Raw genomic sequence first — 13,976 nt, 5'->3', positions numbered from 1 at the left:
CTTTTCTGTATTCCAACAAGGAGAAGGGCGTGGCTGAAATCAGGAAAGCAACTCCTTTTGTAATAGCCCCACAAAAAATAAAATACCTAGGAGTTAACTAAAGAAGTGAAGGACCTTTACAATTAAAACTTTGAAAAACTGAAAAAGGAAATTAAAGCAGAACTTAGGAAGTGGAAAACCTCCCATACACCTGGACTGGGAGTATTAACATCATGAAAATGGCAATACTTCCCAAGGCTATCTACAAATTCAATGTGATACCTATCAATATCCAAACCTCATTCTTCAATGAAATAGAAGAAGCAACCCAAAAATTTATATGGAACAATAAAAGACCCCGAATAGCAAAAATGATCCTTAGCAGAAGAACAGCGCTGGAGGAATATCAATATCAAATTTCAAATTCTACTACAAAGCCATAGTAATCAAAACAGCTAGGTACTGGCACAAGAACAGACCTCAGGACCAATGGAATAGAACTAAAGATCCAGAAATGAACCAACAGACCTATAGCCACGTAATCTTCGATAAGAGAGCCAAAAAGTAGGAGATGGAAGAAAGCCTCTTTAGTAAATGGTGCTGGAAAAAAATTGGTTAAACATCTGTAAAAAACTAATGTTAGATCTGCACCAGAATCAACTCCAAATGAATCAAAGACCTCGAAGTAAAAGTAGACACCCTGAAAACATTACAGGAAGGAATAGGAGAAACTCTAGGGGTCCTTGGCACAAGCAGAAATTTTCTTAATAAAGACCTAGAAACGCCGGGCGCCCGTGGCTCACGCCTGTAATCCTAGCTACTCAGGAGGCTGAGATCTGAGGATCACGGTTCAAAGCCAGCCCGGGCAGGAAAGTTCGTGAGACTCTTATCTCCAATAAACCACTAGAAAACTGGAAGTGGTGCTGTGGCTCAAGCGGTAGAGCGCTCACCTTGAGCTGAAGAGCACAAGGACAGTGCCCAAGCCCAAAGTTCAAGCCCCACAACCGACAAAAAAAAAAAGACCTAGAAACAAATCAAAGAAAGGTTGGACAAATGGGATTGCATGAAACTGCAGAACTTCTGCATGGCAAAGGACCTACCTAGCAAGATCAATAGAAAGCCCATGGATTGGGAGAACTTCACTAGCCATACAATGCACAAGGGTCTCATATCTAAGTATACTTAGAACTCAAAAGATTAAATCCCCCAACAACAAATCCTCAAAGAAACAACTGCCTGATAAATAAATGGGCTAAAGACTTAAAGAGAAACTTCCCTGAAGAGGAAATAAGAATGGCCAATAAACACATGAAGAAATCCTCAACTTTTCTAGCCATAAAAGAAATGCAAATCAAAAGAACATTGAGATTCCACCTCACCCCAGTTAGAATGGCTATAATCTAGAAATCTAATAACAACAGATGCTGGAGGGGATGTAGCCAGAAGGGAACCTTACTGCATTGTTGGTGGGAGTATAAACTTGTTCAACCACTTTGGAAAGCAGTATGGAGGTTACTCAAAAGACTCCACATAGAGCTCCCCTATGACCCAGCAATCCCACTTTTGGGCATTTACCCAAACGATCACAAACAATGCTATACTAAAGCTACCAGCACAACTATGTTCATCGAAGAAATCCAGATGTCCCTCAGTAGATGAATGGATCAAGAAAATGTCACACACACACACACACACACACACACACACACACACACACACACATACACAAACACAATGGAATTTTATGCTTCCATCAGAAAGAATGACATTGGCCCATTTGTTAGGAAATGGAAAGACTTGGAAAAAATTATATTAAATGAAGTAAGCCAGGCCCAAAGAAACATAGGTCCCATGGTTTCCCTTATTTGCAATAACTAGTATATGTCTAGGACAAGCAGAAAAAGTCAAACACTATGTACATATGACCAGATAAGATGATGTTAAGCAAAATGAACCCCTAGATAGGGACACAAGTGTGTTTTTTTTCTTGCTGTTGTTTTTAACATATTTATAATGTACTGTGATTTTTTTTGTTTCTTTCATAGGTTCTTCCCCCACAGTAAAACCTCTGTTTTCACTGTATTTGATTCTGGTGCCCTGCATCTTATATATACATTTTTCTAATTTGGGGAGGGGAAGCAAAATAATAAAATGCTGAAATAAGGATACAGGTTGACCCATTGTAACAATGAGATGTACAAGACACTATGTTGAAAATGAACTTTACAACTTTGGTGGAGGTGGGGGGGAGGAGTTTGGGAGGTGGGGAGGAAAGGGATGGTAGGGGAAAAACAAAGGAGGAGGTAACAATGCTCGATAGGAAATGTACTCATTACCTTACTCATGTAACTGTAGCCCCTTTGTACAATATTTTTACAATAAAAACATTTTTAAAAAAGAAAAAAAAGCCCCCTCTGTACAGTATGTTCTCAAATAAAATAAAATAAAATTTAAAAAAAAAAAAAAAAGAAAAAAAGGGGGGGAGTTAAAGGAAAGACAGCAGACACCAGGTTTGAAGTAAAGCTCCAATACCAACACACACACACACACAAATTGAGGTACTACAGTTTAAACAGGTGCTTAAAGGAAACACTATTGTTATTGATGCCCATTTAAAATAAGAATTATATTAAGTTTTCTGATGAATAATTTCTTTTTTTTTTTTTTTTTTGTTGTTGGTCATGGGACTTGAACTCTAGGCTTGGGTGCTGTCCTTGCATTCTTCAGTTCAAGGTGAGCTCTTCTACCGCTTGAGCCACAGCACCACTTCCAATTTTCTAGTGCTTTATTGGAGCCTCATGGACTTTCCTGCCCAGGCTGGCTTTGAACCGCGATCCTCAGATCTCAGCCTCCTGAGTATCTAGGATTACAGGCATGAGCCACCGGTGCCCAGCTCTGATGAATAATTTTAAATAACACTTGGTGATTAAAGATATAGTCACTGCTTTTTGTGCCATAAAATATAGAAGAAAATGAGCTTGGAAATCATTAAGAAATCATTAGCCTAACAAGAAGGTAATATCTGGGCAAAAATGGAAAAAAAAAAAAAAAAAAAACAAGGCAAACAAATTTTCTTAGACCTATCATAGGATGATTACCGAGAACACTGCTATTCCAAAAGGCAGAAAGACAAGCTGATAAGGAGGATTACAACTTTCCAGGGCAGAGACCTACAAAAAAGAAGCCTGCAATGGACCTAGGACCAAGGTAGGAAAGCCTAAACTGCAATTGAAAAATTGCTAGCGGCCCTATACAGACAAATTTGAGAGTTGGGAACATCTGAGGGCCCAAGTTAAGAAGAGCACAGTCACACTTTAGTGAGGTTGTTCCAGTGAAAAAACAGACAAAATATTCCTATGTCTGATTTTCCCATGCATTCCCATGTTTGTAAGTTAATGTATTTATCAGTCTGTCCAGATGCTACCTGTTTACTTGCATAAACAAGATATAGTCGGGCACTGGTGGCTCATACCTAATAATCCTAGCTGCTCAGGAGGCTGAGATGTGAGGATCAAAGTTTGAAGCCAGTTGCAACAGGAAAATCCATGATATTCTTATCTCTAACCACCAATGAGCAGGAAGTGGAGCTGTGGCTCAAGTGGTAGAGCACCAGCCCTGAGGAAAAAAGTTAGGGACAGCACCTGGGCCCTAATTTCAAGCCCAAGGATTTGCACAAAATTCATCATTCATTCATTCATTAACAAATAAGACATAGAGTCATTCTGTTTTGGTACTTACACTCAAAATGGAATGGCTTAGGTCAATGCTATTGCTTTACAAAATGGAGTGGGTCAAGGTTAGACACAGCCTTAGTGCTATTGATTTATACACCCCATGTATTCCAGAGCAAGCTCAGCCTATTATCTCCTACTAGCTCATTTGGATGATTCATTTCTCAATAAATACAAAGGACAGATGTACACTAGATGTCTTTCTCCTGATGGCTGGATGACATAGAAGCTGTCCAGAAACTTACAATCTTCTAGACAAGAGAAGAATTCTGAACAGACCATAAAGATATTCAAAATTATTAAATTACTTTCAGTTGATGAACTATTTCCTACCTCTTGGTGGATATAGGGTTGCTACCAGAGAATCGGCACACCTATTTACATTGATTTTTGTGTCTAGTGAGGAAAGAATTGAAGCAAAATTCAGGGAGGATGTAATGAAAATGATAAGAAAGTTTATTGGGAAAGAAATACACTTTCCATAGTGAAATCAAGTCATTTTTCTAGGGTGAAAATGACCTCAAATTTACTGATTGTATTAACCAAGACAACAGGTAGTGAAATTGTCAAGCGATTGAACAAACACACTAACCATGAATTCTATATTCCTTGAAATCATTATTCAAACCGGACAGTCCAAAATGTGAGAAAGTGTCACTAGGAAGCTGCCTTTGCAAGAAATATTTTTTTTGGTCGGTCGTGGGGCTTGAATTCTGAGCCTGGGCACTATCCCTCAGCTCTTCAGCTCAAGGCTAGTGCTCTACCACTTGAGCTACAGTGCCACTTCCGGCTGTCTAGTGGTTTATTGGACATAAGGGGCTCATGGACTTTCCTGCCCTGGCTGGCTTTGAACCGTGATCCTCAGATCTCAGCCTCCTGAGTAGCTAGGATTACAGGTGTGAGCCACCTGCATCCGGCCTTTGCAAGAAATATTAAGGGAAGGTCTTGACCTTCTGCTTCTTGTTGGCCATAAGGTGAAAAGCCTCTGCCATGTGTTCCAGGCACCATGATATTCTCCCACATCACAGCCTCGAATCAACTAAATCAGAAGTAGAAGGAAGCATGGTAGAGGGCCAGCCTTGAGCTTTTAAAAAGCTAAGAGACAGGGCTGGCAATGTGGCTTAGTGGTAGAATGCTTGAAGGCCTGGGTTCAATTCCTCAGTACCATATAAACAGAAAAGGCTAGAAGTGGTGCTGTGGCTAAAGTGGTAGAGTGCTAGCCTTGAGTAAAAGCTCAGGGACAGTGCCCAGGCCCTGAGTTCAAGCCCCAGGACTACATGTTAATGGTAACAGCAACATTATTGTATGGTCCAAAAACTGCTACATAGATAAAACAAAACTGGTATACCCATATAATGGAATGTTATTCAGCCATAAAAAGGAAAAAGGACTAAGATACTTTACAAATGGATGAACTTTGAAATTATTGTGCTAAGTGAAAGAAGCACCACACAAAGTACCAATTATTATATAATTTCATTGATATGAAACTTCTAGAACAGGCAACATGCAAAGAATCAGACAGGAAGTAAGTGGTTAACAGAGAATGAAGAAAATAGGGATTTCTACTGAGATTTCTTAGTGAAGTAATATAAATTATATAAAATTAGAGTAGAAAGCCAAGCACTAGTGGCTCACACCTGTAATTCTAGCTAGTCAGGAAGCTGAGATCTGAGGATTGAAGTTCCAAGCCAGCCCAGGCAGGAAAGCCCATGAGAGTCTTATCTCCAATTAAGCACCAGAAAACCATAAGTTGAGAGTCTTATCTCCAACTAAGCACCAGAAAACCAGAAGTAGTGCTATGGTTCAAAGTGGTGGAGTACGATCCTTGAGCAAAAATGCTCAGAGATAGTACCCAGGTCCCAAATTCAAGCTCCACAACCGACAAAAGAAAAAAGAAAAATTAGAGTACGAGAATGGTGATCGTGGAATAACTGGTAACATATTTAAAAAAAAAAACTGAAAGCATGAAATTTTATGGTATGTGAATTATCTCTCAGTAAAGCTATTATTTAAGTTACAGTACAGACTGCGTATCTGTTAATAAAAACTCTTCTGACTCCTGTCTCCTAATCTTTATCCATTGCAAGGTAATATTTGAACCTCAAATAATTTGTCCATCATCATCATCATCATCATCATCATCATCATCATCATCATCATCATCATCATCATCTTAACTCTGCTGAGCTATTGCTCACTACAATAATTCAAATTAATGACTTACATCATGCTCAGCCCTGTCATTGCTTCTTACTCACTGAAATGGAAAGAATTGCCCTCAAATTCATGAGTAGCATATTTATTAGGTGGTAAGACTCATAGGCAGATTTTTTTATTGAAAGCATTGATTTGATTGTCTATATAATCTGTATTATAACCCAAAAAAGGATGGTGGTGTGCCTTCCCTCTTTTTTGTCAGTCATGAGGCTTGAACTCTGGGCCTGGGTGCTGTCCCTGCGTTCTTCAGCTCAAGGCTAGTGCTTTACCACTTGTGCCACAGCACCACTTCCGGCCTTTTCTGTCTATGTGGTGCTGAGAGATAGAACCCAGGATCTCATGCATGTGAGGCAAGCGCTCTACCACTGAGCCACCTTCCCAGCCCCTGTGCCTTCCCTCTTAAATTCAATAGGGAATAAAATCTTCTAATGCTGTTTTTATTTGTATTTTTTTTAAAGACCAGGTCCGCTAATGAGTGGTACCACATTCTTACCTTCCCTTTACAACATTCTTACCTTCCCTTTATGTACTGTTGTCTATAACTACTGTTACCAGCTGAATTATAGACATAAAGAGCTAAACAGAACAGCCATTGCCTGAGGGTGTGTGGAGGAATACTGGAGATAAAACCCAGGGCCTGGTGCAAGCTAAGCAAGCATTCCACCACAGAGCTCCATCCCCAGTCCTGAAGAGAATTTCTTAATTAGAAAGATTACAGATATTATTTTCATCATAAAATGTGATTATAAAACAACTCAACATTAATTCTATGGTTCATAGAATCCAATCTCCTTCTCTGCATCAAAACAGTTTATGATTTCAACTTCTTTTCAACACTGTAAGCTGGGTATGCAATCAAGAGGCCAAGACAGGAGCTCAGCAGTTCAAGGCCAGCTGAGAACCTGTAACCCTAGTTACTCAGTAAGTTAAGATCTGAGGATCATGATTCAAAGCCAGCCCAGGCAGGAAAATCCATGAGACTCTTATCTCTAATTAACCAGCAAAAAGGCTGAAGTGGATATGTAGCAAAAGTGGTAGAGCATCAGCCTTGAGCTAAAAAGCTTCGGGACAGTATCCAAGGCTTGAGTTCAATCCCCTCCCCCCCCCCCCATCACACACAAATTCAAGGCTAAACTGGGAGCTGATGACTCATGACTAAAATCCTAGCTTCTCAGGAGGCTGAGATCTGAGGCTCACAGTTCAAAGCCAGCCTGAGCAGCAAGTCCATAAAACATTTGTTAGTCAAAATCTCCAAAAAACTGGAAATAGCACTGTTGCCCAAAGTGGTAGTGCACTAGCCTTGAGCAAAAGAACTCAGGGTCAACACCCAGGCCCCACAAAAGATAAGAAAAAGGAAGTTTAAGACCTACCCTGGTTACTTAGTGAAACTCCACCTCAAAGAAAACAAAACAACAAATAAAGCAAAACAAACATAAAACAAAGCAATAAAGATTTTAAGAAAGGGGGCAACCGTCTACTCACATGGGCTCATGAGCTAGGCCAGACCCCACGTTTAGTAGGCGAATCATCTGCACTAGAACCACTTGCATGGGACAGACCAAAGAAAGGATAAAGGAGAGAAGCACTCACTCCCCCTGCCTATAAGTGAGTTCTGCAAAGTTAAATGGACATCTACATTAACCTCATAAACTTGCAAGTTTTAAGAGTAACAGAATGCTTATTTCATAAAACTAAAGTGGCAAAAGGTGGTTCACAAGTTGTCAGCAACTTAGGTTCTCCAAACCCCATCTAAATGGTAATATGCTAAGAACAGCCGCTGCTGTGATTTGATTAGCAGAACTGTTCAGCAAGGTGAATGCTTGAAATTCTTTCCCAAGTTCCCTTAGACTTTTATGGCTTTCCTCCATCTCAAGAGAGCAACTGATGAATGGAGACTGACTCTTTTTCAGGCCACAGGCCATCTAATCTGGAAGCATAAGAAGGGAATCAGACAGAGGCCGCTGTGTGTTCCCAAACAGAAGGCTTCAGTGGTGAGTCAGAGGAAAAGGGGGATGGTAGGCAAATCAACTTCAGAGCAGTACAATTGGACTGACATGAAGTCCACTGCAACTTAGTAAAATGGACTGTGTCCAGAGGCAGCCTTTGCCTCCCCAACTCTGTCTTCACCAGGACAACTGAGCTTCCTTTTGCTCAATTAACCTTTGCCTGAGATCTGAATAGAAAGGATGGCAAGAAGCCATAGAAAAAGAAGTAGAAACCCTTTGTGCCTCCATTCTAGGCTATGGATTTTCCAGCAAAATAAATTTCCTACATTTCCTGGAAAGGCTTGAGAGTGAGTTCATCTTTATAACTTCGTTTCCCAAAGGGGAGCAGTCATAGAAATATGAAGAAATGGTTTTAAGAGGTTGAAATGCATAAGTAATGTCTCCAAATAGAGATATTTTGAGATGTCTGGCAATAAAAGACGGCTATAATGGCCTCAGGGAATTAAAGGAAAACTACATTATAGGAATTCTGAGATAATTATGGTACCTATAAAATGAGTTAACATTGGGAAATGCCACTGAAACTGAAAAGGACAATATATTGCTTTGTATGTATTATATTTGACATATACGTCTGGGGAATTACCTGTCATCTTCAAGGGCAATATTTGATTTTGTGTTCCCAGGTTGTTTGCTTTCACAAAACAAGCAGCACTATTTCCCATTATCAGAACCTACACCCCCATAACGCCACAAAATCCTGCTACTTCCTCTGCTTTCAGCCCTCAAATAGAAGAGATGAATGGAGGAATCAGGAAAAGGGTAGGAGAAAAATAACAGTGGAAATAGAGAAGAGAATTCATGGATAGCTCTGCAAAGCCTGTAAAACTAGTGGGATAGCTGGGCACTAGTGACTCACGCCTGTAATCCTAGCTACTCAGGAGGCTGAGATCTGAGAATCATGGTTCAAAGCCAGCCTGGGCAGGAAAGTCCTTGAGACTCTTATCTGCAATTAATCACCTGAAAACCAGAAGTGGTGCTGTGGCCCAATGGTAGAGCACTCTCCTTGAGCTGAAGAGCTACAGGACAGTGCCCAGGCCCAGAGTTCAAGCCCCATAACTGACAAAAAGAAAAGAAAAAGTGATGGTAAGCAGCCAAGCACTTAGTGGCATACACCTAGGAGACTGAGCTATGAGGATCACAGTTTGAAGCCAGCTGGAGCAGGCAAGTCCATGAGACTCATCTCCAATTAGACACCAGAAAATCAGAAATAGGGCTGTGGCTCGAACTGGTAGAGTGTTAGCCCTGAGTTCAAGCCCCACAACTGACAAAAAAAAAGAAAAGAAAAGAAAGAAATGTATTTATTACCTGATTTACGTAACTGTAAACCCTTTGTAAATCATCTTTACAATAAAGATGTGGTCCATACAAAAAGAAGTAAATCCAGAGTTTACATATATAAGAATATATAAGATTTATACAAAGCCCATAAGAATCACAGAAGTTATTCTGCCTTGTATAATCCCACCAACATTTCTTTGCAGGGCTAGGGAGAGAACCCAGGGCCTGGTACATGATAGGCAAGTGCTCTACCACTGAGCTCCATCCCCAAACCCCCAAGAACATTTTCAATTGGTGTACAGATAGGTCTAAAGCAGAGTTAATAGTATGCTCCAGATCTACATGGAGAAAAAGCCACTGCTACAGTTTCATTCATCATTCAACAGAGCACATTCACTTAAAAACTTAACTTACCTGGACACTAAAATAAATGCTCAGAAAGGAAGAGAAAATGTTGCTTAACTCTACTGGATCATACATTTTAACCCAAAAATTTAAGGAAAAAATTCTAACAAAATAATTTCCCTCTAATTATTGCTCATGTTACCTATAAACTTCCTTCTTGATTTTCCTATTGCCTACTGCTTATGTTATCATTATGGAACAAATTCACTGAAGAGTGAAATTCAATTTTTTGAAACCAAATGGCATTCACCTACCTGTATAGATTACCCATGCATAAAATGAAACGAAATGAGCATGCAGTACAAAAGCACACAGAACACTGGGTAAAAACAAGCTGTATTTCCACAGAGGTGGGGGGGTTGGGCGGATCATGAGGCTATAAGACAAAGCAACTTAGAGATAATGATGACTTGACCTTTTCATTAGTGACTGGGCTAAGTCTGGAAAGGAGACATGAAAGGAAGCAGAGCATAGATTAAGGAGAATGATATGATTTCTTTTTCAAACAGGAACTTTATTTTGCGTACTACACATCCTCTATTTATAGCTAATAGAGCTTGACAGAGCTGGGTTCAAGCCAGAGCTCTGCTATTCCACTGTCCATGCCAAAGGACAGTCTTGACTTTGGGATCGCCTCAAAAGCAGAGTTGATAATATTCCAGAGGATAGAATGTATTGATTAGTTCCAAAGTAAAATCACAGAGTGCAATCACTTAAAAAGTATTATACTACAAGAAGTTGGGGATTTGCCTTTAAAAATCTGCTAAAGCTAGGTCTAACTGTTTGATTTCATCATAGTACCTGCATATCAAACAATTTCACTTTCACTGTTGCCTTATAGGCCTTGTTCTGAATCTTTATGTTACCTTTGGGTTTGTCCGTATGGTAGATACAAACCTTCCAGACATGCTTAAGAATGCAATTTAGCAGAGGGGCCCATCAGCTGCACTGGACATTGATGAAAATGAACTAGGAAACCTAAAGACAGTGATGGGAGTGGAGGAATGAGAGGGAAAGAGGGAACAGCTAACCCTAAGCAAAAGGAAAGAAATGTTAATATCACCTGATGTGGAAGAAATAATTGTATTGTCAAAGCTCATAGGGGGGCTGGGAAGGTGGCTCAGTGGTAGAGCGCTTGCCTTACATGCCTGAGGCCCTGGGTTCAATTCCTCAGCACCACATAAGCCAAAAGAAAAAAGCCGGAAGTGGCGCTGTGGCTCAAGTGGTAGAGCTGAAGAGCTGAGGGACAGTGCCCAGGCCCAGAGTTCAGGCCTCACGACTGGACCCAAAAAAAAAAAAAAAAAAAGCTCATAGAGTTCACAAACTTTATAGACCATGATAATGACAATTTGCCTTGTGAAAGTTAAAATGTGTTTGTGACTTTAAGTATCACTATTCCACAATACTGTGAAACTTGTGAAATTTATGTAATCACCTAATCTCAATAAAAACAAACAAACAAAAAGAATGCTATTCAGGAAGCTGAGATCTGACAATCAATGTTCAAAGCTGGCCCTGGCATAAAAGCTGAAGACTTATCTCCAATTAACCAGACAAAAAAGCCTGACTGCAAGTATGGCTCAAGTGGGAGAGTGCCAGCCAGGAGTGGAAAAAAGCTGAGAGAGAGAGAGAGAGAGAGAGAGAGAGAGCACAAGAGGCCCTGAGTTTAAGTTCTATTACCAGCATACCAACACACACACACACACACACACACACACACACATACACACACACACACACACACACGCTAAATTTGAGGAGTGCCACTATAATGCTAATGGATTTAGAGACTTGTAATGCAGTTTTATCCAGTCCTTCCTTTTTGTGTCTCCTCAATATATTCAAGATCTGACAACTGGAGTTACCATCTACTATCAAGAAAATTTTGACGAGTTGACTTTCATTGCCAGCTGGGGAGGAAGACACGGTGACGCTCCTAAGCCAGCTGCCCACCATCACTAGGCAGCCAAGAAGTCAGCCACTGGCACCTGTGGGCCCCCTATCACTAGATCCTTGATAAAGTGGAGCTGATCCTGTCAGAGAAACTGAGGCCTTTGTACAACGCCGCCCCCCTCTCCTCCCCCCCCACCATAGGCCTCAGGACAGTTTTGTTCTGGGCTCCAATTATGAAATGGGGGTTGGTGTTGGCTAGATTGGCTTACATGGCAAAATCTGACACACAGATAAACTCAGCACCTCTCAGCCTGGTGTTTTAATGGCTACAGAGTTTATTTGGTCAAGATACTTGTAATTATACCTAAAAATTGGACTCTGTTTGCTGTTAATTTCTTTGTGGGGACAGTAGGAGACTCTCAGCTCGTTCAAATTTGAAGATAGAACCAAGAACTGAAATCTAAAAAAGTCAATTAAAAGAGTTCCTGATCACCTGAACAACCTATATATGGATATAACCACTGGGACCTAGATTATTACTGGTAAGGTGATATTATTAACTGTGCTAATATTTGGAAGGCACTAGAGAAAAAACAACAACTATAGACTAATGCTTAATTCCACAGAAAAATAAAGCAAATGTTTAATAACAGTTTCTCTTTACATACAACTTTAAAGGAACCTGTCTGTGGACATCATGGATCACATTAACCATTTTTTCCTACCATTTATCCTTAATAAATTAGACTTGATCATTCATTTTAAAAAAGAAAGAAATTTGTGTTCATCATCTGAACACTCACCACAGTATAATAATTCTTGGTAAGTGGAGCGGTTTCAAATCCTTTGACAGCCTTGGGGGAGAGAGGTCTCTCTGTGAAAAAGACATTAAATAATGTGAATATCATTCAACTCTATGAGGAACATTGTATAACATCCTGTAATGATTCCAAATGTCAGGATCAAGGGAAATGCTCATTGCTAAACAAGTGAAATTACCAGTTTACTAAACCATAAGTCAAAGTTCTTCTCATCTAGACCCTTTAATTTTGAGGATAGAGCAGGCTAAGGAATCCAGCCATGGAAAATCAGTGTCAGGGTGAGGGTGAGAGTTTCCTTCCCAGTAAGGGTTTCTTTACTCTAGTTTGCTTCTAGACAGAGGGAAAAGTGAGAAAGGAGGGGAGGCGACAGACATGAAGGGAAGGGAGATGAAAAAAAAGGAAAAAAAGAGAAAAGAAAACCAGGCACAGGTGGCTCACGCCTGTAATCCTAGCTACTTAAGAGGCTGAGATCTGAGGATCGTGTTTCAAATCCAGCCTAGGCAAGAAAGCCTTGAGACTCTTATCTGCCCCAGAAGTGGAGCCGTGGCTAGAAGTAGTAGAGCACTAGCCTTGAGCAAAAAAGCTACAGGATAGTGCTCAGGCTGAGTTTTGGACTGGCATGCACACACTCACGAAAACACAGACCTTTTCTATAGCGTTTGTAAGGCACTGAAAAGATTGGTCAATTCAGTTAATTGGTTAATTCAATTAATGGCCAAGAAGGAGTCAATATCAAGAAGAATTTTCATAGGTTGTTTGGCATAAAATAACAAAAGCAGTGTCACACAAACATAAACGTGAGAATGCCTACTCTTCTGTTCGTGTTAAAGACCCCTTTCCAATTCACTTGATTCTGTCCACATTTTGCTAGCATCTAGATTTCTATTGCCTGTTGATGATGACAAGACAAAAAGAAATCTAGTGGCAATCATTTTTTCCTCTGGACATGAAGTATCTTTGTGGTACTCCCAGGGAATTAAAATATGAAGTCTAAAAGCTCCATCCTAGCTTTGGTTTATAATGAACAGAAAGGATGGTTTCTTAATGTACTTTAAAACAAATTTAACTAGTCAGTTACTTAATAATCCCTAAATTGATTCCTATATTTGCTTTCTTTTCTTTTGCCAGTCCTGGGGCTTAAACTCAGGGCCTAGGTGTAATCCATGAGCCTGTCTGTGCTCAAGGCTAGCACTCTACTATTGGAGCCACAGCACCACTTTCCTGGTTTTTCTGAGTAGTTTATTGGAGATAAGAGTCTCACAGACTTTCCTGCCCTGGCTGGCTTCAAACTGCAATCCTCACATCTCAGCCTCCTGAGTAGCTAGGATTACAGTTATGAGAGAGCCACTGACACCTAGGTATATTCACCTTGTAATAAGATGTTTTTGAAGGATTTAATAAACCCTTAGCAGTATCAGTTGGAGAAAACAGAATTTGTTTAAATACTGTCTTCAATCACCCTTAGGTCAGTATTTTCTTGACATGGAAATTTTGCCAGGAAAAGTTTGTTGCTGTTGTTGTTGTTTTGTTTGACACAGGGTCTTACTACACAGCCAGCAGTAGAATGGAACTGGAAGTCCTCCTGTCTCTGCTTTCAGAGTGCTAGAAGTATACCACACCAAATTCAGGGAAAGTTAAAA

At 40.1% G+C, this 13,976-nt stretch overlaps 1 protein-coding gene across 2 annotated transcripts in view; it reads right to left on the bottom strand.

Annotated features, from left to right (window-relative positions):
• Arhgef6 (Rac/Cdc42 guanine nucleotide exchange factor 6) overlaps positions 1-13,976 on the bottom strand; it is a 116,069-nt gene that overhangs the window by 55,608 nt on the left and 46,485 nt on the right. For both annotated transcript variants that reach the window (XM_042667576.1, XM_042667577.1), the window contains one exon: positions 12,319-12,389. In XM_042667576.1, the coding sequence (XP_042523510.1) occupies positions 12,319-12,389 (71 nt within the window). The remainder of the gene's footprint in view (positions 1-12,318; positions 12,390-13,976) is intronic.

Source organism: Dipodomys spectabilis, unplaced genomic scaffold (assembly GCF_019054845.1).
Source record: "Dipodomys spectabilis isolate Male_0828 unplaced genomic scaffold, ASM1905484v1 ptg000414l, whole genome shotgun sequence".
NCBI lineage: Eukaryota > Metazoa > Chordata > Mammalia > Rodentia > Heteromyidae > Dipodomys > Dipodomys spectabilis.
This window is presented reverse-complemented; position numbering and strand designations above follow the sequence as displayed.